At 43.6% G+C, this 27,034-nt stretch overlaps 1 protein-coding gene across 1 annotated transcript in view; it reads right to left on the reverse strand.

Annotated features, from left to right (window-relative positions):
- Positions 1–2,798: 2,798 nt before the first annotated feature.
- wfdc1 (WAP four-disulfide core domain 1) overlaps positions 2,799–27,034 on the reverse strand; it is a 51,754-nt gene continuing 27,518 nt past the window's right edge. The window contains exons 4-6 of the mRNA XM_078210616.1: positions 20,849–20,989; positions 16,895–16,945; positions 2,799–4,863 (exon numbers count right to left, since the gene is read on the reverse strand). Coding sequence (XP_078066742.1) covers positions 4,805–4,863; positions 16,895–16,945; positions 20,849–20,989 — 251 coding nt within the window. The 3' untranslated portion in view covers positions 2,799–4,804. The remainder of the gene's footprint in view (positions 4,864–16,894; positions 16,946–20,848; positions 20,990–27,034) is intronic.

Consider the following 27,034-nt stretch of genomic DNA (forward strand, 5'->3'; position numbering starts at 1 on the left):
CATGATGCAGCTGGGCATTTCAGGGACAGAACTGCTCAAAGTCACTCTATAGGGCCATCATCAATCCTCCCCCACTGCAAGTCAGCAGTCTTCTACCAGCCATGTTACAGCCACTGGGAGTACACTGTGTAACAGCAGCACTGACGAAGGCACATGGAAGAGAGGCACCAAGGGATAAAGGTGTGATTGGTTGACATTTGTATGCAATAAAAAATTCGAAATTTTGTTCAGAATGTTTATTTTCTTTCGGCTTTTATTATTGTGTTTGTACCCAAGCTGTACCTGCGATGGTCAGTGACAGAGGAACGGTTGGTCAGTGTCAAATTTAGATTGAGTTTGCTGGTATCTTAATTTATTTGGGCGGCATGGTGGCATAGTGGTTAGCACTGCTGCCTCAGAGCACCAGGGACCCAGGTTCAATTCTGGCCTTGGGTCACTGAATGTGTGGAGTTTGCATGTTCTCCCTGTGTCTGCGTGGGTTTCCTCAGGGAAACCAGTTTCCTCCCACAGTCCAAAGATATGCAGGTTAGGTTGATTGGCTATGCTAAATGGACCTCGGTGTCAGGGGTTTAACAGGGTAAATATGTGGGGCTATGGGAATAGGGCCTGTGTGGGATTATGGTTGGTGCAGGCTCGATGAGCCAAATGGCCTCCTTCTGCACTGTAGGGATTCTATGGTTAAACTGTTCACCAACCCCCAAACCAGAAATAGGCTTTCTGCTCCCTTCCTGCGGCTCTTCAGGTGTATAACAGATGGCAAACGACAGCTCAACATGAAGCTGAAGTTGTGCAGTCTGTAACAAACCACCACAAATCCTGACATGTGATTTGCCAAGTACCCCATAGGCCTTCTCCAGAATGGGCCTGGCAGCAGAAGCATTATTGCTGCTTGCCAGTGATTTGCTTTACCGCATTTGGTGTGGCAGAATGGTTTTTGTTGCGTGCGTGCTGCCCACGTGTGCATGAGTTGCACACCAATGTCATCACCCCCTCATCACCAAAACAACCACTTGTTTGTCACGGTTTAAATGCAGATGGCACAGCAGACTGCTGCAGAATGGAGGCCTGAAGAATGTTGCCAGGATACCCAGCGCTGACTTACAGGATGTGGTCACACACTAGCTGGGTATTAAAGGGAGTGAAATCACTTTCTCAGAGGTGGTGTACAATGCCTGCAAAGTGGCATGCAGTGTGGCACCCTGCACCATGGGGCAGCCGGTAATCCTCGTGAAGGCACGTGCTCACTCTGCCTGCCTGTTTCCAGCAAGAGAGAATTAAACATAGTTGTTAACTTTGGAAAGAGAGTCTCAGAGACGTCCTTTACACAATAAGGATATAGAAAGGATATTATTAAACTGGAAAGAGTGCAGAAAAGATTTACTAGGATGCTACCGGGACTTGATAGTTTGAGTTATAAGGGGAGGCTGGATAGACTGGGGACTTTTTTCTCTGGAGCGTAGAAGGCTTAGGGGTGATCTTATAGAGGTCTATAAAATAATGAGGGGCATAGATCAGCTAGAAAGTCAATATCTTTTCCCCAAAGATAGGGGAATCTAAAACTAGAGGACATAGGTTTAAGGTGAGAGGGGAGAGATACAAAAGGGTCGAGATACAAAAGGGTCCAGAGGGGCAATTTTTTCACACAGAGGGTGGTGAGTGTCTGGAACAAACTGCCAGAGGTAGTAGTAGAGGCAGGTACAACTTTGTCTTTTAAAAAGTGTTTAGACAGTTACATAGGTAAGATGGGTATAGAGGGATTATGGGCCAAATGTGGGCAATTGGGACTAGCTTAGGGGTTTAAAAAAAAAAGGGTGGCATGGACAAGTTGGGCCTGTTTCCATGCTGTAATCCCCAATGACTCTATGACTATGAGATGTCGCAAATAACTCCAGCTGGCCAGGAGCCATTGCATAAACACTCATGGTCACATTCTGGCAAGACAGCGCCTTGCCCTGCTCTCGTTTCAGTTGTGGCTGTAGCAGAGCAGATATCAGTGAGGATGTTCTTACTGAAATGCAGATGTCTTGCACATTGTTCCTCACTGAGAATTGCTCCTTGAACACCTGAGGCCTTTACGGGGCTCCAGCTGAGTGCTCTTCTATTCCTCCTCTTCCGGCAGTTTTTTTGTGCACCCTCTGTTCACTGCTAACTACTGCACCAATACCTGAAAATAACTGGTTTGTGCAGAAGTCTTCAAGTCGGATACCCAGTTTTTCACTAGATGTCACACTGCTCCCTGTAGATGTTAATAATAAGGAAGCACCAAACCAGGAAATAAATCTCTAGAAAGCACCAAACACTGGCACAATCATAGCAACAGCCAGTATAAATCAATGAACAACTAACTTGAAAATAGTCAATGACCTCATTAATTAGTATTGGAGGGCCACCTTTGCTGAATGCATGGATAAGAGACAATGCGAGCTGGAACATTGAACTCCAAATGGCAGTGTCAGTGTCAAATCAGCATTACATGCTGATTGTCATGTTGATCTGCTTACTCTAAATATCTCTGTCAGATATCAACCACAGGTGCATTAATGGCTCACCAATGTGGAAACTAGCACAACTCGCACCAGAAATGAGCAAAATTTCATTTGGACATTTTGGACCTCTAGAAATGAAACACTTTGCACTGAAAGCACTGATTTTGTGAAACTTGCTTCATTATGTGGTTCACTATCAAGAATAAAAATATTACATAGTCCACTTCTTTCTCATACCCAAGTCATAGCTGCTGTCCAGGCACACCTGTTAACTCTTGATTTGCATCAGGATGATTACATCAAATTACACAAACACAGTACAGAACAATTTATTAATTTATGAATTGTCAGTTTTAAATTCATTGGCCTGGATTTTGCATTCAGAGGGTAAATGACATCACTCGCTGCTGACCTTGAAAACTGCCCAAAAAATCTAGCAATCTCTGGATTTCCCCTTCCAACACCGATTTCATTCTGGCAATAATTATAGGAGATCTTCAGTGTCCAACAACAATGATATCATGGAACACGTTAAATAGCCAATCACATTGAAGCTGTCTCAGACAGCAAACCAAGAAATAAAACAAAACACCACTTTTTAAAATAATTTTAGACAGATAATCCTTCACTTTTTGACTCATTTTACAGTGCGAAAGAAAGATTGGAATATACAGAAGGGTTAGTTTAGAGCCAAATTATTATAATGTTTAAAAAAATACACTTTATATTGCTGGAGTTTTAAAAAAATTTTGGAATATTAATTATCATAAGGGAAGAATTTTACATTCTACGAATATAAAATTAATTTTCCAGGGCTAGAGGAGTTGTTGAGCAGTAATTGTGATTTAGTCAGTCTGTCATTACAAATCCACATTCAACAAGGTGCAATTTGTTCAAGGGTTTTTGCATGGAGATTGATAGTACAAAATGTGGAAGTTCACGTCAAATCAGTGATTTCTAATTGGTTTGCGTCTGCAAGGACTTCAACAGTGTACCCTGTGGGGAAGCAGAGAATCGCTGGCAGCAACTTCTGGATTTCTGCGTTTAACTGCACATGTGCGCACGCCAGAAGTTGCCATCAGTTGCACAGAACACTAACGGTGAACCCTTAACAGTTTTGCCATCATTACAATCACAAAATCCAGATCATTATCTTCATAATTTATTGCCTGAGTAATTCTGTTTAATGTGGGTGAATTCTTTGGCCCAGAATTTGCTGGAGTGGAACATTTGGTGAGTGCCGAGAATTGAATTGTTGACCTCCTACTCCAGCTCCAAATTCTTTTGTGTTGCTAACTGTTGGAGGTGTGAGCTGAGCAACATACTAGGAGGTCAATGGTGGGACCCTGGAGAATGACCAGACTAATAGTCTACCTCCTTAACCACTGGAATTTAAGGATTTGAATGGTTAGCAAAGCTTTGACATCAAAGATTGAACATCTGCTTATAAACTTAAAGTTTATCACTTGATTACTGGGAAGAAAACGTTCCGTTCCAAATGATTTTGGCCTATGGAACATGAGAGATGAAAAGGGCAGCCTCTTGTTCCGGGTTTAGATCGTATGTTTATTTTCAATTTACTGAATGAATTGAATCCAGTTGGTGATACATATGAAAGTAGACATTTTTAGAAATTGGAAATATTCTGTTACTTTTGGAACCAGTTTGTTTACTTAATCTTGTGGACCACAAACCTTTGAGTGGAGTGGGGTGGGTGGTTGGCAACTCTTAAATTCTGGCAGACTGAATTGAATTTAGCATTGACTTTACTCCCAGTAAGAATCCACAGCAAATCATTTTAATCAGCTAAATGATTAGTTTAACTGGCATCCTGGTTGTCTGCTATCTGTGGCATGTGCAGAACGATTAATCACTTAATTGCTATCTTGGTTTCACGGTGGAAGACCTTGGGAAACGGTAATTATTCCATTAACGGGGATCCTCACACAGTTAAAGAAGCCACTTTCTGCCAATTCAATTTTCAGAACGCAAGTGCAGGAATTTGCATGGAGATTAACATCAAATCGTCCAGCAATTTATAGCGAATCGCAGCTCGTTGCATAACTCTTCGCCACAAATTGATGGAGCTTTTACACGCTAATACCAATGTGCGACTTTAACTCACCATTACTTTACCAGTAAATTCTGGGCTGTTACTTGCTGAGCAATTAACGATGAAGCTGATGTGACTCAGAGTAATGATCCAGATTGCCTGTAATTTTACAACAGTCGTCACTGTTATAGAATTACGGGAAGTATTGCTCTTAATCACGTTGTGTTCTTAAAACAGATCTTGCTGTACCTTCACATTGGCAACTTTAGCCCAGATGTTTATAGTGGTGCTTTTTGTAGCCAACTGCATTATTGGAACTAGCTCCTGCAAAATGAAAATAGACATGTTACAAACGTACTGAATTAAAATCATATTTGTCTAATTTTGTTTGCTTGCTACCAGGAAATTGATTTGTGTCATTCCCTTTGAGAACCTAGAGGGCAAGGAAACAGGACGCAGGACATGAATAATGATCCTCCTCGTTACATTGCTCATGTAAATGAAATTCGATAAATGTTAAATCTTAAAATTCTGGAAAAAATGGTTCCTTTAGGGTGAAGAAAACCCTTTCGTGAGGAGACCTGAATGTTGGTTTTATAATTTATCATAGCATAATGGTTTTAAAATCTTTAACAAGCATCATCATTAAAATATACAGCACTTATTTCACTACATGAAGTGAAAAAGTATGGTGCTGCACCAACTCAGTGTTTTTATGGTGCATTGTGGAAGAAAAGGTATGTCAACCTGTAACGTCTATGACTACAATCCGTATAATGAACCTAGTATCACTTTCCCATATTTGACTTGAAAATCAGTCCTGTGTGAGAGAGAGAGATGCCAACTAGATTCTTGATACACCGGTAACAGTGATAATTGGTTTTGTCTCAATAAATGAAAGTGTGTTTTGTAGACCAATGAACCATCAAGTCTGGGTTTGGTATGGTTCAAAAGTGGTGACGAGCAATGAAAGGACAGGGCATTGTTAGTGCAGACCATGGGAAGGAAAGGGTAGGTTTAAAATGGACCAATAAAGTTTGTGCAGGAAACACTGTGATCTTGTGAGAGCCCACCAACTGGAACCATGTCCCTATCCCCAGTGAAACTCCCAGCAGCACCTTGTTGTGCTTAAGTGTGGAAGTTGAGCCCTATTTTACGGTCTTTAGTTCACATGATTGTGATAACATTAGTCCTTCATCCAAAGTGAGGCAAAGCTACAAACCTTTTGGCTCAGCGACTTCTATTAAATAGTACATGAGGCCTCGCGAGATGGCCAACCACAGGCCCAGCTTAGTCATGGCTGGTCAGATTGTTTGATCTGACCAACTGCCTCTCTTCTGCAGCTATGGTCTTGAACAGGTGACCCTGCAGAAGGACCACACGATATGTATTGGTCTGCTCAATGCCTTCCACAACTGGAAGACATCAAAAGGGATTGCATTGCATAGTTCCCAGTGTAAGTAATATTTTGACTGAATTGGATGAGTTTCCTTTCTGTTTGCATAATGTGGGTGAAAAGCGTTCATTGTTTGTTTCCCTTTAAAAAGATTTTAGATATATATTTTTTGGGGGGTTGATTACAGAAGATATTGCCCCAGTTGTCCAATAAGAAGAATAGCTAGTACCTGATGCCATCTGCTTGTTAGGCAGATTAGCACAAGCTCCTCATTGGAATGCCATGTGTTTATCACTTAATAAATGCTATAACGTTGTATGACTAGTGTTACATATGCGGAACTTTAGAAGATGGTTACATTTAAAGTGTTGTTATGGTGGGCTCAGGAGATGTATGGATCACAGGAACAGGAGTAGACTATTCAGCCTCTCAAGACTTTCTTCCATTCAATTAGATCACGGCTGACCTATACCTCTGCTCAATGTGCCTACCTTTGAACCATTTTCCTTGATGCTCTGACGTAATGAAAATTGGCCAATCTTGGTTCTGATCATCAAAAGCAGCACCAACAGCACTTAGAGTCATAGAGGTTTACAGCATGGAAACAGGCCCTTCGGCCCAACTTGTCCATGCTGCCCTTATTTCTTTTTAAAACCCCAAAGCTAATCCCAATTGCCCCCATTTGGCCCATATCCCTCTATACCCATCATACCCATGTAACTACCTAAATGCTTTTTAAAAGATAAAATTGTACCCGCCTCTACTACTACCTCTGGCAGCTTGTTCCAGACACTCAGCACGCTCTGTGTGAAAAAATTGCCCGTAACTCTCCCCAACGCCCTACCATTAACTGAGTAAGTCCTGCCCAGGTTCAATCTACCAAAATGCATTACCCCGCATTTGTCGAAATTAAACTCCATCTGCCATTCATCAGCCCACTGGCCCAATTGATCAAGATCCCGCTGCAATTGGAGATAACCTTCCTCACTGTCCACCATGCACCTCAGATGCCACTAGTCATCTGCAAACTTACTAACCATGCCCCCTATATTCTCATCCAAATCATTAATATAAATGACAAATAACAGTGGGCCCAGCACTGACCCCTGAGGCACACCGCTGGTCACAGGTCTCCAGTTTGAAAAACAACTCTCTACAACCTCTGGCTTCTGTCAATTTGCATGAGAGTACTCCACATTTCCATTATCATTTATGAAAAATATTTCCTGATTGCACCCTCAAAAGGCATATCTCTAATTTTAAGGTTTTGCTTCCATATTTTGGACGCCCCAACCAGAGAGGATAGTCTGTCTGCTAAATCCTTTTAGAATTTTAAACAGGTCAATAAGATTAACCCTAAACTTTCTAAACCCAATGGAACACATGCCATGCTTATTCAGCCTATCCTCCATCTAACCCTTTAAGCCCTGGTATTATTGCAGTGAATCTGCATCCCTCCAAGACAAATATACTCTTCCTGAGGTTTTATTATTTTATTTATTTACTAGTCACAAAGAGACTTACATTAACACTGCAATGAAGTTACTGTAAAAATCCCCTAGTCGCCACACTCTGGTGCCTGTTCGGGTACACTGAAGGAGAATATAGCCAATCAACCTAACCTGTACATCTTTGGACTGTGGGAGGAAACCGGAGCACCCGGAGGAAACCCTTGCAGACACAGGGAGAACAGTGACCCAAGCTGGGAATCGAACTCGGGTCCATGGTGCTGTGAGGCAGCAGTGCTAACCACTGTGCCAAAATGCAATGCTCCAGATGGGGGTCTGACCAAGGCAATGCAGAAATGAATAATAACTTATTTTTCATCCTCTTTTGATGCTAGTGGTTGGGTTGAAGAAGGATAATGACATGTGAAAGGGCGTATTATTTAAATAGATGGGGAAAAGTTTCACTGGGGGGTGGGGAGGGCAGGGGGGCAGTGTTGACCTTGGGTGGGGATTGCAGTGGAAGGATCCAGTTCTACAGGAGACTGCAGCTCAGAAGAGTGGGGCAGAAGGTGGCAAGTGTGAGAGGAGACAGTCACAACACTAGGAGGCAAACGGCCTCAAAACTTTGAACTAAGCTAAACCGCGGTCGCTACCCTGCAACGTTTGTGGGTTGAAGCTCCAAGGCCTTGGAGATAAGCACTCAACAGCGCCATCTACCTTGGAGATTAAGCTTAGAGGACTCAATTTATACAGGAAGAGAAAGGACCAGAACAGAAAAGACTTAATTTTCACAAACTCAGGATGTCAAAAAATGATTTACAATCAATAACGAACTTTAAGTGTAGTCATTGTTGTAATGTAGGAAATATAGGGGAGGTAGTGGCATGGTGGTATTGTCACTGGATTAGTAATCCACAGATCCAGGATAAGGCTCTGGGTACCTGGGTTCAAATCCCACCAAGGCAGATGGTGAAATTTGAATCTAATAAAAAAAATCTGAAATCTAATTCTAATGATTATTAAATCATTGCTGATTGTTATAAAAACCAATCTGGCTTACATTAGGGAAGGAAATCTGCTATCCTTACCTGGTCTGGCCTACATGATTGTAGGATGAAAAGGAGGATGAAAAATATGTGGCAGTACGGTGGCACAGTGGTTAGCACGGCTGCGCCACAGCGCCAGGAACAAAGGTTCAATTCCAGCTTGGGTCACTGTATGTGTGGAGTTTGCATGTTCTACCCGTGTCTGCGTGGGTTTCCTTCGGGTGCTCTGGTTTCCTCCCACAGTCTAAAGATGGGTTAGGTTGATTGGCCATGCTAAATTGTCCCTAGTGTCAGGGGGATGAGCAGGGTAAATGTGCAGGTTACGGGAATAGGGCCTGGGTGGGTACAGACTCAATGGGTCGAATGGCCTTCTTCAGTATTGTAGAGATTCTATGTTACATGTGACTCCAGATCCACAGCAATGTGGTTGACTCTTAAAATGTCCCCTGAAATGATCTAGCTCAGTTCAATAAATGCTGGCCCCGCTAGTGATGCCCACATCCCATGATCGAATAGAAAAAAATGGCAACAAAATTACATACAGCAAGTTCCCACAAAACAGCAATAAAACAATGAAATCCAGAAAGGGGGGGGTGGTTCACTGGCATGTGGGGGAGGGGTTGTTGGCATTTAGGTTGGCTAAGAACCTAACTAAAATAAGGAACTCCCCTACTCTTTGAATAGTGCCATGGGATCTTTGGCATTCACCTGAGGGGGCAGATAGAGCCTTGTTTTGACATCTAATCCAAAATATGGTGACTCCAACAGTATCACACTTCCTCAGGTTTGTATTGTTGTGCCAATTTAGGTTTGTGCTCAAATCCCTGAAGCCACAACCTCATCATTGTTCCCACTCAGCTACCATGCGCCGCAGCTGACACTAGAAGACCTATACAGTAGTAAGCGATTTTAGTATAAGGATATATAGTTCAGTTATGGAGAGAATGCTATCTGTACATTAAAGAGTGATAATTATAACGAATTAGATTGATTGAAATTTCAGAACAGAATTTGGTCCATTGTGCTGGACCAGTGCTGGGCGGCACGGTAGCACAGTGGTTAGCACTGCTGCTTCACAGCTCCAGGGACCTGGGTTCGATTCCCGGCTTGGGTCACTGTCTGTGTGGAGTTTGCACATTCTCCTCGTGTCTGCGTGGGTTTCCTCCGGGTGCTCCGGTTTTCTCCCACAGTCCAAAGATGTGCGGATTAGGTTGATTGACCAGGTTAAAAATTGCCCCTTAGAGTCCCGAGATGCGTAGGTTAGAGGGATTAGCAGGTAAATATGTGGGGGTAGGGCCTGGGTGGGATTGTGGTCGGTGCAGACTCGATGGGCCGAATGGCCTCCTTCTGCACTGTAGGGTTTCTATTTCTATGATTTCAGTGTTAGCTCCATAGAACTAGTTACTCAATCTTATTTTGCTGCTTCTCCGCCCCCCCCCCCCACTTTATTCCCTTAACATTTTTCTTTGTGTTTAATTCCCTTTTAAATATCAGGACTTACTTCATTTCAACCATCACTTCTGGTAATGCATTCCATATTCTAATAGCTCATTGCATAAAATAAAATCTTGCAAACTCCCCATTTTGCTAATAGCATTAGTCCTAAAGTTATGCTCCCTTGTTGCAAAATGCAATTACGTTTGACTTTAAAAATGAACTATGGATTTTCACATTATAAAGAATGTTCCAAACCGATTAGCAAGCTGGTTTGACGGAGCCTCTCAGTTTAACAATGTGAGGGAGGAGAATTAATAAAGGCAGTTGAAATTTTGAGTGAAGTGGAATTTGATCATACTGACTGATATAAATGTAACTCCCTCCTATTACTGGATTTAGCAAATCCTCCTTCACCAATGATGTAATTGGTGCTCTCTGCTTGAATAAAAGAATGCATTTTAGTCGATACATACATTAAATTTCTCCCTCTTATATGCCAATAGCGGCACAGAGGTTAGCACTGCTGCCCCACAATGCCAAGGACCTGGGTTCGATTCTCGGCTTGGGTCACTGTCTGTGCAGAGTCTGCACGTTCTCCCTGTGTCTGCGTGGGTTTCCTCTGGGTGCTCCGATTTCCTCCCACAGTCCGAAAGACGTGCTGGTTAGGTGCACTGGCCATGCTAAATTCTCCCTCAGTGTACCTGAACAGGCGCTGTGGTGTGATGACTGGCAGATTTTCACATTAACCTCATTGCAGTGTTAATGTAAGCATACTTGTGACACTAATAAATAAACTTTTTAAACAATGGACATCTACATATTAACAATGCTTTTGTAAAGGTGTGGCTCAGGATTCACCCATTCATTCTTTTTCCCCAGTTGTTTGAGAAGGTTCACTATGTTGATACTGGATACGGAGGGATTTTCTTAAGAGGAGAGATTAAGTAGATTGGAGTTTAGAAGAATGAGAGACAACCTTGTTGAGACATATAGGATTCCCAGGGGGCTTAACAGGGTAGATGCTGAGAGGCTGTTTCCCCCTATGGGAGTGGGACAATAGAAAACAGTACCACTGCAGGGAAGTCCATTGTCAACTTGTCGGACTACACACTTCAACCAGATAAAATCAAAGTTCTCAGCCGAGGGCTCAATTTCTGATGAATCTGGCATTGATGCACCTCCTGACGGCTTGGGCATAATGTCAAGTCGAGGGCAGCGGCCTTCCGGAGGAGTCCAATTCGACTTTTTCCTCTTCGGTTGCTGCACTGCGGATCTCTCTGTCGGCTGTTCCAGTTCATTGGCTGTCTCATTGTGTTCGCTGTTGGCCTCTTGGAGTTTGTGGAAGAACACCCACAGCCTCATTCGCCTGATGAATTCCTCTGTGTCTGCTGCGAGACTGATGGGGTCTAGTTTGGTGGTGGGGCAGAAATTGAGCCCTCGGCTGAGAACTTCGATTTCATCTGGTTGAAGTGTGTAGTCCGACAAGTTGACAATGGACTTCCCTGCAGTGGTACTGTTTTCCACTGTCCCACTCTCCCATAGGGGGAAACAGCCTTCAGGAGAACAGTAACCACGACACCACACAACCCTGCCACAGCAACCTCTGCAAGACATGCCGGATCATCGACACGGATGCCATCAATTCACGTGAGAACACCATCCACCAGGTACACGGTACATACACTTGCAACTCGGCCAACGTTGTCTACCAGATACACTGCAGGAAAGGATATCCCGAAGCATGGTACGTTGAGAAGACCATGCAGATGCTACGACAACGGATGAATGAACACCGCTCGACAATCACCAGGCAAGAGTGTTCTCTTCCTGTTGGGGAACACTTCAGCGGTCACGGGCATTCGGCCTCTGACCTTCGGGTAAGAGTTCTCCAAGGCGGCCTTCACGACACACGACAATGCAGAATCGCTGTGTAGAGACTGATAGCCAAGTTCCGCACACATGAGGACGGCCTCAACCGGGATCTTGGGCTCATGTCACACTATCTGTAACCCCCATGACTTGCCTGGGCTTGCAAATTCTCACTAACTGTCCTGGCTGGAGACAATACACATCTCTTTAACCTGTGCTTAACCCTCTCTCCACTCACATTGTCTGTACCTTTAAGACTTGATTACCTGTAAAGACTCGCATTCCAACCATTATTTTGTAAATTGAGTTTGTGTCTTTATATGCCCTGTTTGTGAACTGAACAAAGAACAAAGAACAGTACAGCACAGGAAACAGGCCCTTCGGCCCTCCAAGCCTGTGCTGCTCCTTGGTCCAACTAGACCAATCGTTTGTATCCCTCCATTCCCAGGCTGCTCATGTGACTATCCAGGTAAGTCTTAAACGATGTCAGCGTGCCTGCCTCCACCTCACTGAAATCCCACTCACCTGATGAAGGAGCAGCGCTCCGAAAGCTAGTGGCTTGTGCTACCAAATAAACCTGTTGGACTTTAACCTGGTGTTGTGAGACTTCTTACGGAGAGTCTAGGACTAGAGGGCGTAATCTTAGAGTAATTAAGACGAAGATGAGGAGGAATTTCATCTCTCAGAGGTGCTGAGTGTGTGGAATTCTTTACCACAGGAGGGCAACAGGGGCTGTCATTTAGTATATTCAAGGCTGAGATAGACAGATTTTTTATCAGTGAGGGAATCAAGAGTTGTGGGGATAAGGCAGGAAAGTGCAGTTGAGGATTACTATCAGTCATGATCTCATTGGACAGAATGGTTTACTTCTGCTCGCACATCTTATGCTCTTACATCCCTATGCTTTTATCCCTTTGAAATCAATTTATATGGAAGCTTAGCCAAGTTGCTATGTACACCAAGGGAAGGTAGAAGTTGTTTTCACTAGAAGTCATGCACCTATAATGGTTAAAGACTGAGCTGTACATGTAATTCATATTGAACTTAATGCCTGATATTAACATGAACTTAACAGTCCACAGAACACTGGAAGGTACTGTCATGAGGGAGGTGTAGATATTAGACAGGTTAATGTGGTTGACCAATCTATGTGACATCTTTTGAAGATCTTGCAAATAAAGTCAATGTGATAGAGTTCGAAGCAATTTGCTTCTAACAAAGTTACACTTGAAGGACTTCTAATTAAATGAAATTCGCAACTGTGTGATTGAATGGGAACTTTATTACATATAGGAAATGGGATCTCATGGGAGGTTATATTAATCTGCTGGAAGAAACTGAGTAGAGTTCTATGGGTCAACCCCTTGATCCTTATTGTTCCTAATTTACGTGAATTAGAAAACAAAGGTAAGCTGTCAAATTTTCCAACAATACTAAAAGAGAAGGACAGGGGATACTATAAAAGGTTTCCAGAAATATTGGATGAGCAAACCGACATTGCAGAAAGAGGCCATTTGGGCCATTGAGCCTGCACCGACTCTCCAAAAGAACATTTTACCCAGGCCCACTCCCCCGCTCTATCTCCGTAACCCTGCTCATCTACCATGGCTAATCCATTTAACCTACGCATCTTGGGAGACTGGCATGGTCAGTCCACTTAACCTGCACATCTTTGGATTGTGGGAGGAAACCCACGCATTCACGGGGAGAACATACAAATTTCACACGGTAACCCAAGGCCAGAATTGAATCTGGGTCCCTGGCGGTGTGCGGCAGCAGTGCTAACCACTGTGCCACTTCGTCGCCCAATAGCCAATTAAATTTGAATTTCATAAATATATTGTACACTAGTGGGAAAAGGTGATTTTTAAAAACAGTAGAACTGAATTCACAAAGGCAGATTTAGAACTTAACTTAGGAGTGGTCGCAAACTCATCACTCTCAATGTCTATATAGTACAGCTAAACAACTGAAACATTAGGAGATACCAAAACAATAGAGGATAAATTATGCTAGGACTTTACCAACATATGGAGTATTGCGTTCAACATTAGTGAGTAAAAAAAGGTATACAGAATGGCCTCATCTACTGGAGGAGTGGGGCTCAGTTAGGAAGGTGGGAATTTGTTAGTCCTGATCTGCTGCATGGTGGTGCTATTATAGATCAAGCTCATGGTACCACAGGCTCTATATGGTATATGATTGATGGCGTCTTATTCATTGCTTACAGTTTTATTTTTGCTCAATGTGTTTACAGCATGAATTAACAATGGTTTGAGTTCTGCCATTAGTATCCAAAAAGAGCACAATACATTAACTCTGTTTCTCTCCCCACAGATGCTGCCAGACCTGCTGGGTTTTTCTAGCATTTTCTGTTTTTATTCCAAATCATTGACATTCAACACTTCAGGAGCAGTATCAAGGAGCTGGAGGGTAGTTGGTCAATCTGATGTCTGGACTTTTGTACAGTTAATTGCAGAGGAAATAAAAACTGAGTGGATTGCAATGCCACTTTTATACCAGGACAACACATTGAAAATCGATCAAAGGACTCTTCTTGGAAACCGAGTGAAATCAAGTTCTGGTACATCTCTCAGCACATCTCTGGGTGGAATGGTTAGCACTGCTACCTCATAGCACCAAGGACCCGGGTTCAATTCCAGCCTTGGGTGACTGTCTGCGTGGAGCGTGTACGTTCTCCCCATGTCTACATGAGTTTCCTCCGGGTATTCCGGTTTCTTGCCATGGTCCAAAGATGTGCAGGTTAGGTGGATTGACCATGGTAAGATTGCCCCTTAGTGTCTCAAGGTGTGTAGGTTAGATGGGTTAGCCATGGTAAATGTGTGGGGTTGTGGGAATAGGGCGGGGCAGAGGGCCTGGGCAAGATAGTCTCGCAGAGAGGGTTGATGCAGACTCGATGGGCAGATTGGCCTCCTTCGGCACTGTAGGGATTCTATGATATGTATAACCTTGGTAAGAATCCCACTGCATCATAAACTTTTTGTAAGGAAATGTGTAACAAAACATAAACTTGAATTTACAAAACACATGCATGCACTTGAGAAAATAAAAAAATACTTAGTTCTTTAACCTTTGTGTTTCATTATTGGCTGTAGCTTTCTGAAATTAAAAGCCCTTTCCACTCTTTACTGCTCATCTTTTGGATGGCTGGGAAGGATGCAAATCAAATAAACCTGGTGTTGTTAAACTTCTTACTAGGATGCAAATCAGCCAGGACTGATTCTGAAGCGTTGCAAGTCATCTATACTTCCCAGATTTTCTTCCAGCAAATCTGGGTAGGTGTGTTGAAATGCCACATTAAAGAAGAAAATATGTGCCCCCACACCCCCCCTTCCCCCGTGTCATGTGGTGTTTTGTATCGTTAGCATAGCAAATAAATATTGTGTGAACACTTAGACTTGGGTGATAATGAGTGATGGCCTTAGTTAAATTCAAACGTTTAAATAAACTAACCCGTTTTACATTTTTATTGTTGATCACAGTAGCAATTTCCCTTCCTTGTTCGAGATGGATATCAGTGGTGCCCCACATGGCCTAGGCATGTTCCCTCCATATTTATATTATCTTAACAACAGTAAATAGGCCCATGGAGAATATCTCACTCCAACAAAGCTTTACTGCCATTGCATTGGAAGAAAACCCAACTCAGATTATTCTCATGCCTTTGAATTTCTAATAAAATGCAATTTTTTGTACTTAAAGGAGAAATAAATCCTCCATATGTTACAAATGCAAGGCTTTTTAGGGTGGCTATGTTTTAAACTGTCTCCTTTGATCCAAGGTAAAACGGAATGCCCTGGATGGTAAAATCATACTGAATTCTGCCCAGAGACAGGTTCATGTGAGTTGGTTGCTGTGGGGAAAGAGGCTCAGGCCAAAACCTATTGAAAATCAAATGCCATTTTTCACTCCTTGACCTAAAAGAGTAGCTGCTCTTTCTGGATATAGACTCTCAGACTCATACTCAGAGAACTAGAGAGGGAGATGGAACAGCAGCTGCTGCCGTGACAAGCAAATGCAAAGGACTGTTTTGTGTTAGCCATCGAACAGGTTGCCGAAGGGAATGATTTTCTGCTTGAAAAGATGGGACTTGCGAAGATTTAAGGAGTGGCCCTTGCTGGTGGAAGTCAGTTCCGGATTTTCAGAATACTGAGTGAAATGACTTTCAAACAACACCAAGACTCACCCTGGTATTTCAGGGAGAAGGGAGCCTGCTGCAAACCTGGGAAGAGTGCTGCACTTAATCTCAAGACTAAATATTTGCTGAGAGCGTGGCATTATGTGCAAATGTTGCACATTATTCAATGTCAAGGCACAAGTCAGGGGTGTGATGGAATACTCCCCACTTGCCTGGATGGGTGCAGATCCAACAACACTCAAGAAGCTTGACACCATCCAGGACAAAGCAGCCCGATTGATTGGCACCACATCTACAAACATCCACTCCCTCCATCACCAACACTCTGTAGCAGCAGTGTGTACTATCTACAAGATGCACTGCAGCAATTCAGCAAATATCCTTCGACAGCACCTTCCAAACCCATGACCACTTCCACTTAGAAGGACAAGGGCAGCAGATACGTGGGAACACCACCACCTGCAAGTTCCCCTCCAAGCCACTTACCACCCTGACTTGCAAATATATCGCCGTTCCTTCGTAGTCGCTGGGTCAAAATCCTGGAATTCCCTCCCCAACGGCATTGTGGGTCAACCCACAGAACATGGACTGCAGCGATTCAAGAAGGCAGCTCACCACCACCTTCGCAAGGGCAACTAGGGATGGGCAATAAATGCTGGCCAGCCAGCAACACCCATCTCCCACGAATGAAGAAAAAAAATGGATTATAAAATGTTTTGATTGTATTAATTACTTAATGGGGAAGTACTTTTTTCTGCAGTTTGGTATATTAGTTGCCTATTAAGTCTGTTTCGCCTCTGTAGATTTTAGATTGTTACAGGAAAAAGTCCTCAAATGTGAAATCTTGCTGTGCGATCCTTTCTATTGGTTGCTGAGAATAGAAGATTCATTTTGTTTTTTCGAAAAGTTATTGGTTTCCATGGGGAATGCAACACAACATGTAACATATAACATGTGATCAGTGGACACACTGTTCAACTAACTACTCAAAAGTTCTTACCAAAATAATCCTTATAGTCCTTGTACATTTTCGGTCTTAAATTGCGCCCATCTGCAAACAGACATTTAGAGTAATTAGAAATAACTTTTGAGAAAATATGGAAACAATCCCTAAATCATTCTCTCTTTCAACATTATGGGGGTGATTCTCCCAGCCGCCGCGCTGCTTTTGTCGTGCAGTGGGCTGGGAGACTCAAGTGGAAGCCGTGTCGCGGGCTTCCCGCTGGGTGTCACAGCCTCCTCGACTCTCCAGGCGCCGGATTTCCAGCGCCAATAGCTCCACGCCAGAAATCGGCGCTATGCGCTCAGCCTTATGCTGCTGGCCTCTTCAGCGAGGATAGGCCTCCAGATTTTCAGTGTGATACATGCTAGTGTACTCTGTAGTGCACAGAGTTTTGAAATTCCCACTGGAAAAACCAGCAGGATTTACTCCAGTTCTTATACAAATTTGACACTTTGAATTTTTTTTGGGGAGAATCGCCCCCTATCTGTCAAAATAGTTTGTTGTTTTCTGATGTGTATAGGTTCATTTTTACCTCAAAAGTTGAGAAAATTGTAGGATTCCTGGCTTAAATAATATGTCCTTTCATGTTAATTCAGGTAATATATAGTAACAGTCTTGGAACATTGAGTTTCCCTGTATGTCAATATTGTTTGTTAGTCATCTAAAAGCCTCTGAATTAGGGCCTTGTTCCCTTGAATAATAAAAGGCCTTAAACCATAAAAAAGGATTTATTTTCAGATTTTTAAATATAATAACTCAAGGATAAAGGTGACCGTAATATGTTGCACGTAATTATGAAGGTCTATTCCTTAAAATAACAAAAACATGCATATATGGCATCCCTTTCATGAAGTCACGATATACTTCATACCTGAGGGCAGCACGGTGGCACAGTGGTGAGCACTGCTGCCTCACAACGCCAGGGATCCAGCTTCAATTCCGGCCTTGGGTCACTGTCTGTGTGGAGCTTGCACTTTCTACCGTGTCTGCATGGCTTTCCTCCGGGTGCTCTGGTTTCCACCCATGGTCCAAAGATATGTGGGTTAGGTTGATTGGCCATGCTAAATTGACCCTAGTGTCGGGGGGATAAGCAGGGTAAATGTGTGAGGTTACGTGAATTGGGCCTGGGCGGGATTATGGTGGGTAGACTCGATGGGCCGAATGGCCTCTTTCAGTACTGTAGGGATTTTCATGACTTCAGGAGTCCAACAGGACTTACAAACAATGCAAGTGTAGTTACTGTTGTAATATAGAAAATGTGGCTGACAATTTGCACACTGCAAAGTCCCACAAAATAGCAATGAGTTAATCACCAAATAATATGTTTTAGTAATGTTGATGGAGGGAGAACAATTGAACAGAACATTTGGAAGAACAGCCCCATTCACCTCTTTGTATAGTGCCATGGGATCTTTAAACTTCATCCAAGAGAACAGACAGGCCCCAGTTTAAACGTTGCTTCAGAAGGACGGCCCATCCGAAAGTGCACCGTTCTCTCAATACTGCCGTGGAGTGATAATAACCCCCATTCTTCTGATGCATAGACATTCAATGCAACAAGGCCCCAGTTCAGAGGTTTTTGGATGACCAAGAAACAATATTGACATAGCTTTCAGTGAGCTATAGCTGACAAGATCTAAAATGATAAAGTTTGAATCGCCTACTGTGGTTACATGTTAATCTATCTGGTTAAGATTTCTAAAGCAAGACAATAACATTGATTTTCTGATCGGGTGAACACTTGACAAGATATTGGGTATAGCAGGAAGGCCAACTACCCTGCCATAAATGTGCTGACCTCATGGGCATTTCTGGGCTCAAACCCATTAATGTTCCGACATTAAGGTTCCAAAAGTTGAAATTGCTTATGATTGGGATCACATCCATTCGCTGGCAGGAACTTTGCTGCTTCTACGGCATTGAAAATGAGACAGGCATAATGATTTGCAGCTTTCTAAATGTTTCTTTGAAAAATACACCAAGAGGTTAGAGAATGACTGATTCAGGTGATGCCTTTATTGCAGAGAAGGGAATGGCATGTCCTGCACTGAACAACACAGGGCAGCCAAGGGACTCAAGAGTAATATTTCCATCTTTCATAGAGGTGAAACTGTCAGAAAAAATGTATTCATCCTATCAAGTAAGTTGAAGCATGAGAAGCTGTTATTATTTTCCATTAATAAATGTGTTGGATGACAACTATCAGTTCAAGGTTTGTAGGAGTCACCTTTGTCTCTTATTCAAAAAGCTCATAATGAACCAATTTACTGAGCTACTTTGCAAAAAGTAATACAACAACAAGACTGCGTATCAGGACACCAATGTAATCTGTCTGTCAGAGGCTGCAGAGTTGGGTACAACTGTATCCAGGCACATCAGCACATCGCAGCATCGCTCTTTATTCTCTGCCCCTTTCATAGAATCCCTACAGTGCAGAAGGCGGCCATTCAGCTCATCAAGTCCGCACTGACCACAATCCCACCCAAGCCCTGTTCCCATAGCCCCACATATTTACCCTGCTAATCCCCAGAAACTAGGGACAATTTAGCATAGCCAATCAACCTATCCTGCACATTTTGGTCTGTGGGAGGAAACCGGAGCAATCGGAGGAAACCCACGCAAATGTGGGAGAATGTGCAAACTCCATACAGACATGACCCAAGGCCGGAATTGAACCTGGGTCCCTGGCGCTGTGCGGCAGCAGTGCTAACCACTGTGCCACCGTGTCACCCCTTTCAGATATATCCATCCTGTAAAATTTAGGAATCAAGAGGTTCTCTTGGCTCATGTGGTGCTTCACCAGCTCCACCCCATCTCCAGGCCATTTATGTAAAGGGGGCTCAGGAGGCGTTAGGGCTTCCTGCCTGCACACCGTGAGTAGTGTCTCGATAAGAACCAATGGAGGTGGTACAAGTGGTCCAGGCAGACCTAGAGACCCTCCCTGAATGCAGAAGCAGCCACAGGCTACCTTGTAGATGGGATTACCACCCTCCCCACTCCACCCCAAACAGTCCTGGCATAGCTCCAAAATGATGTGGAGATGTCGGCGTTGGAAGTCTCACAACACCAGGTTAAAGTCCAACAGGTTTATTTGGTAGCAAAAGCCACTAGCTTTCGGAGCGCTGCCCCTTCGTCAGGTGAGTGGGAGTTCTGTTCACAAACAGGGCATATAAAGACACAAACTCAATTTACAGAATAATGTTTGGAATGAGAGTCTTTACAGGTAATCAAGTCTTAAAGGTACAGACAATGTGAGTGGAGAGAGCGTTAAGCACAGGTTAAAGAGATGTGTATTGTCTCCAGACAGGACAGTTAGTGAGATTTTGGACTGGACTTGCAAAATCTCACTAACTGTCCTCTCTGGAGACAATGCACATCTCTTTAACTTGTGCTTAACGCTCTCTCCATTCACATCGTCTGTACCTTTAAGACTTGATTACCTGTAAAGACTCGCATTCCAATCATTATTCTGTAAATTGAGTTTGTGTCTTTATATGCCCTGTTTGTGAACAGAACTCCCACTCACCTGACGAAGGAGCAGCCCTCCGAAAGCTAGTGGATTTTGTTACCAAATAAACCGGTTGGACTTTAACCTGGTGTTGTGAGACTGCTTACAAGCTCCAAAAGCCATCTTTAAAATTGCGATTTAAGATATCTGGAGGGGGCCATAAATACTGCAGTTTCCTCTCTCTCTTGGCAATATAAACTAGCACAGTGCAAACTGACCACTTGGATTCAGCAGTTCCAACAAATTTAATACTGAGCGAGTAAAGGATCATTGCTCAGTTTTTCCATTCTTCTGAGCCACTCCTGCCAAATGAACATTAATCATCTCAGACCCAAGTTTGATTTAACTGTACTACTCAATTATCAACACCAGAAACACTCGTTCACCAATTAAGATACAGTTGCCATGGTATCTATAGGAGAATAGGAGAGATATTAACTGACCACTATTGCCTCGTTGCTTTATGCACTGCCCTCTGTTTGGAATTCCTTCTGCTGGATTCCCAGGATTTATGATGTGACATTCGTAGCCAGTGGGACAATGCAGGGGTTCATCTCCATCCTCTGTAGTACTACAGGCTTCAGCTGCAAGGAAGACAAATAGCTAAGCAAACTGCCACGATCCAACTTTGTGATATATTATAGCATGTGTTTAAAACAATTAAAGTTTGTGAAAGTTAAACACAGAAAAAAATCACTTTCAACATAAACTTTATATGTTAGGTTGTTAATAAGATATAAAAAGAATCAGGGAATATAAAATAATAATTTCATCCATTTTCTAAGTGTCAGCTTGACTCAGTTGCAAGATCATGAGAGATAAGAGTAGGCCATTCTGCCCCTCCAATCTGTTCCTTCATTCAAAAAGGTCACAGCTGATTTGATTATAGCCTTACTTCACTTCCCTGCCACCTCCCCGTAAGTCTCGACTTCCTGTCTAACTCGGTCTTTAATGTGACCCAGGGTGGGGTTTTCTGGCCACGCTCGCCCCAAGACCGGAAAATCCCACTCGAGGACAATGGACCTTTGCATGACCCATCCCAGCCCGCTACGATTCCTGTGACGGGCGACACGGGAAAATTCCGCCCCCAGACACAGAATTCCTCAACTATGACTAAGGGTCATCCAGACTCGAAACGTTGGCTCTTTACTCTCTCCACAGATGCTGTCAGACCTGCTGAGGTTTCCCAGCATTTTCTTGTTTTTGAAATAGATTAACCAAGTCTGCCACCTTTATGGAGGGGTGCGATGATCTATTCAACAGGGGTCACCTGTGGCTGCTGCTGAACTGGGCAGGCAGGCAGGCGAGGGCCTTTAAACCGCCTGGAGAACTGGCCTCCAGTCTGCTGCTGGGAGACCACCTCCAGGCAGCTAAACGGAGCCTTCACCCGCAGCCAACAGAAGGCCAATTTGGAAATCCCAGTCAGCCTCTGACAGTAGGCCTTTAACTATTATTAATTTAATTTGAATGGCTTGCAGGCGGGTAGCCCCAACATGTCTTTGACCCTGGGGCGGGAGCCAGAGAACCAGCATGCAGGCCAGCAATGGAAAATTCCACGCTTGCTTGCCCATTTCGATTCCTGTCTGGGCAGTGGCTAAAGATCCACCTCTGCTTCTTTTGGGAAACCAGGCAAACTAAATTGACAAATTGAGGGATAAATTTGCAGTCCCATGGACGGGATACTGCATCAAAACAAACAGAATCTCAAAGGAAAATGAAAACGAAAGCAAAATGTGACTGAAAGGGTCAATAAAACACACCAGTCTCTGCGAGTACGGGAGAAACAAATCCAGCTGTGTGTGTGAGTGAGGGAGATGAAAATTTGACCATACATGGTGCACAAAACTAAAAACAGAAAATTCAGCAGATCTGTGGAGAGAGAGAAACAGATTCAACAGTTCGAGTCCCTATGATTTCTTCAGCATTGAGAAACACGGGCTGGAATTCTCCAGCCATTCACACCGGCCAGATTCTCCAGTCCCGCTGGCAGCGCGCCCCACGGGTTTCCCTGCCGGTGTGGGGTGACAGCGGCGGGACCAGAGAATCCCGCCATTAGCGAACAACGCGCCACCTCCTGCCGGCGGGAAACACGCGCGGGGGTGGGGCTAGAGAATCTCACCCACGAACTCTGTTTCTCCTTCCACAGATGCTGCCAGAGCTGTTGAGTTTTTCCAGCATTTTCTGTTTTTATTTCAGATTCCCAGCAATATTTTGCTTTATTTACAGCGCACTAACAGATATTAAGTATTTAAATGTGTAAGAACATAAGAACTAGGAGCAGGAGTAGGCCATCTGGCCCCTTGAGCCTGCTCCGCCATTCAATAAGATCATGGCTGATCTTTTCGTGGACTCAGCTCCACTTACCTGCCCGCTCACCATAACCCTTAATTCCTTTACTGTTCAAAAATGTATCTATCCTTGCCTTAAAAACATTCAATGAGGTAGCCTCAACTGCTTCACTGGGCAGGGAATTCCACAGATTCACAACCCTTTGCGTGAAGAAGTTCCTCCTCAACTCAGTCCCAAATCTGCTCCCCCTTATTTTGAAGCCATGCCCCCTAGTTCTAATTTCACCCGCCAGCGGAAACAACTTCCCTGCTTCTATCTTATCTATTCCCTTCACAATAAGAACAAAGAACAAAAAACAATACAGCACAGGAACAGGCCCTTCGGCCCTCCAAGCCCAAGCCGCTCCCTAGTCCAAAACTAGACCATTCTTTTGTATCCCTCCATTCCCACTCCATTCATGTGGCTGTCTCGATAAGTCTTAAACGTTCCCAGTGTGTCCGCCTCCACCACCTTGCCCGGCAGCGCATTCCAGGCCCCCACCACCCTCTGTGTAAAATACATCCTTCTGATATCCATGTTAAACCTCCCCCCCTCACCTTGAACCTATGACCCCTCGTGAACGTCACCACCGACCTGGGAAAAAGCTTCCCACCGTCCACCCTATCTATGCCTTTCATAATTTTATGCACCTCTATTAGGTCACCTCTCATTCCTCCGTCTTTCCAGTGAGAACAACCCCAGTTTACCCAATCTCTCCTCATAACTAAGCCCTTCCATACCAGGCAACATCCTGGTAAACCTCCTCTGCACTCTCTCTAAAGCCTCCATGTCCTTCTGGTAGTGTGGTGACCAGAACTGGGCGCAGTATTCTAAATGCTGCCGAACCAACGTTCTATACAACTGCAACATCAGACCCCAACTTTTATACTCTATGCCCCATCCTATAAAGGCAAGCATGCCATATGCCTTCTTCACTACCTTCTCCACCTGAGACGTCACCTTCAAGGATCTGTGGACTTGCACACCCAGGTCCCTCTGCGTATCTACACCCTTTATGGTTCTGCCATTTATCGTACAGCTCCCCCTACGTTAGTTCTACCAAAATGCATCACTTCGCATTTATCTGGATTGAACTCCATCTGCCATTTCTTGGCCCAAATTTCCAGCCTATCTATATCCTTCTGTAGCCTCTGACAATGTTCCTCACTATCTGCAAGTCAAGCCATTTTCGTGTCGTCCGCAAACTTACTGATCACCCCAGTTACACCTTCTTCCAGATCGTTTATATAAATCACAAACAATCTTTTATGTTTCTATAAGATCTCCCCTCATTCTTCTGAATCCCAATGAGTATAGCCCCAGTCTACTCAGTCTCTCCTCATAAGGCAAGCCTCTCAACTCTGGAATCAACGTAGCGAATCTCCTCTGCACTCCCTCCAGTGCCAGTCTATCCTTTCTCAAGTAAGCTAATGATAAAAGAAAAATCTTCAGTTCTCATTGCTAAATACACCAAATCGACCAAACTGGATTTATAGAAATATCAAACTGTTTTCCGTTTCGGATGCCTCCTGAGTGGAGTTATTTTAACAACCATCATTAATTCAGATCTGACGTGCTGAGAATTAGAATGCTACAAAACGATGACTTTGAATAAAAGACATTGTGAAGAAAAGCGAAGTGCTTTCTAATTTAAAATTCAGATGACTAAAATTATTCATACGTTCAATTACTGAATGAAAGTAAATATCTTTGATCACTGTTCCACTTATTTCCACAGTTTAGTGAACCGTTCAAGGGGGACAATATGCTCGAGCAGCTATGATTAAAGACAAACTTCAAAAAAGTTGTTGCTTGTATTTTCGTATTCTTGTTACTAATATACGATATAAAGGGAAACCACAAAAAAATGTTAACTGAAACTTAAAAAGATCAATTGGCTTTGTAATTGTCAGTTCAAATGTACTAATATTCCCGAGTTCTTGATATGTAGGGGTGATTACATGAATGGCAAAGTGTTGCATAACATTTGGTATAATAGATGTTTATTTTATAAAATACAGTAAATGCACTAGAACCATAGAATCCCGTCAGTGCAGAAGGAGGCCATTCGGCCCATCGAGTCTGCACTGACCAAAATCCCACCCAGGCCCTCTCCCCATAACCCCACATATTTACTCTGCTTGTCCCCCTGAAACTAAGGGGCAATTTAGCATGGCCAATCCACCTAACCCACACATTTTTGGACTGTGGGAGGAAACTGGAGCACGCAGAGGAAACCCATGTAGACACGGGGAGAACGTGCAAACTCCACACAGTCAGTGACCCAAGGCCAGAATTGAACCCAGGTCCCAGGCGCTCTGAGGCAGCAATGCTAACCACTGTGCCGCCCCTACAGTCGATATGTTGCAAGTCATAGCAACAGAAATAGGCTGCACAATATCTAACTAATTTTTGGGAGCACATTATTCTAAGTGGTTCCAGAAATATGGCCCTGTGTAGTAACACCACCCTTTCCAGTTGTTGACACAAAACAAAATTCTTTAATTTTAATTTAAATTAATTAACTAAACACAAGGTCAATTAATTAGTATGAAACCCAAAACCAATTTGATAATTTAAAGTTAAAATTAAATAAGTTTATTTATTAGTGTCACAAGTAGGCTTACATTAACACCGCAATTAAGTTACTGTGAAAATCCCCTAGTCGCCACACTCTGGCGACTATTCGGACACACTGAGGGAGAATTTAGCATGGCCAATGCACCTAACCTGCACATCTTTTGGACTGTGGGAGGAAACTGGAGCACCCAGAGGAAACCCACGCAGACACGGGGAAAACGTACAGACTACACAGACAAGGCCGGAATTGAACCCAGGTCCCTGGTGCTGTGAGGCAGCAGTGTTAATCACTGTGCCACCATATAACAAGGGATAGTGGCATTAAAAGGTTCTGAATTTGTCAGAATATTAATATCTCAGATATTAATTTAAAGAGTCAAGTAAAAACCGTCAAATCAATCTCCTTATAAAAGCAAGTGATATCAATACAGGGAAGCAGCTGGTCGGTGAGTGCCTGATGAGTCTTCTGTTTATTTAAGTCTTCAGTTTATTTCTATATGGCCAGTTAATAGTCTAATAAACAGAGATCTAGACAGCATTTCATTCTCGTGGAATGCACAGCCATGTCAGAACTCCATGCTTCTCATGACCTGGGCAACCACACACACACATGGTGTTGGCAGCTAAAGAGTTTGAGTTCCATGTTTCGGAGTTTGAGCAACAGCAGCTGCTGTTCCTGTGGTTCATCATGAATAGCATGCTTCTGGAGGGGCAAGCCCTGCAGTTTAAGAATGTGGGTGCAGGAGGTGGTCTTGGAGGTGGTGCAAAAGTCTCCAGAGTGCCTCTTAATCGCCAACTGGTATTTAATTCTGAATAATGCTGAGAGTGCTTGTTCCTCTGGGGAGTTCAGGGCAGACTCAGACTGGGTGAGGTGATGCAGGAGTAAGATTGTCGAAGCAAGTCTGTGTGGAGTTTGCTTGTTCTCCTCATGTCTGCATGGGTTTCCTCCAAGTGCTCTGGCTTCCACCCACAGTCCTAAGATGTGTAGGTTAAGTGATTAGCCATGGTCAATGTGTGGGGTTACGGGGCTAGGGTGGGGCAGAGGGCTACTCTGTCAGAGAGTTGGTGCAGACTTGATGGGCTGAATGGCCTCCTTCTGCACTGTAGGGATTCTGAGACTCCAAGAGGCAATACTAATAGTGGGGGTTCTATAGTTACAGGCACAGACTTTGGCCCCGGATCGAAATTCAGGATGGTGCAATGCCTCACTGTCACCAGGATTAAAAATGTTACTGAAAAGTTGTAGAGCACTCTTATGGGTGAGAGGGAACAGTCAATGGCTGTAGTCCATATTGGTACCAATGATATAGACAGAAAACAGAATGAGGTTGTGCAGGCAGATTTTAGGCAGCAGACAAGATATTAATCTCAGGATTACTGGAATAACATGCACAAATGAGTATAGAAATAGAAAGTTAGGACAGATGAATGCACGGCAGGAGACAGAGTGGGCGATTCTCCCCAAAAAACTAAGTGTCGAATTTACGTAAAAACAGGAATAAATCCTGCTGTTTTTTTCAACGGGAGTTTCAAAATGAATCTCTCACACTGAGTGCACCAGCATGAATCACTCCAAAAATCAGAGGATGGGGCCTATTCCCGCTGGAGAGGCCGGCAGCACAGTGCTGAGCGGGCCACTGCACATGTGCTGATCTGTCAGCGCCAAGATCAGCGTATGGGCAGTAGCCCTGCACTACCGGCCTAACCAATGCACCCCCCCC

The sequence above is a fragment of the Mustelus asterias genome, chromosome 4 (assembly GCF_964213995.1).
Source record: "Mustelus asterias chromosome 4, sMusAst1.hap1.1, whole genome shotgun sequence".
Taxonomy (NCBI): Eukaryota; Metazoa; Chordata; class Chondrichthyes; order Carcharhiniformes; family Triakidae; genus Mustelus; species Mustelus asterias.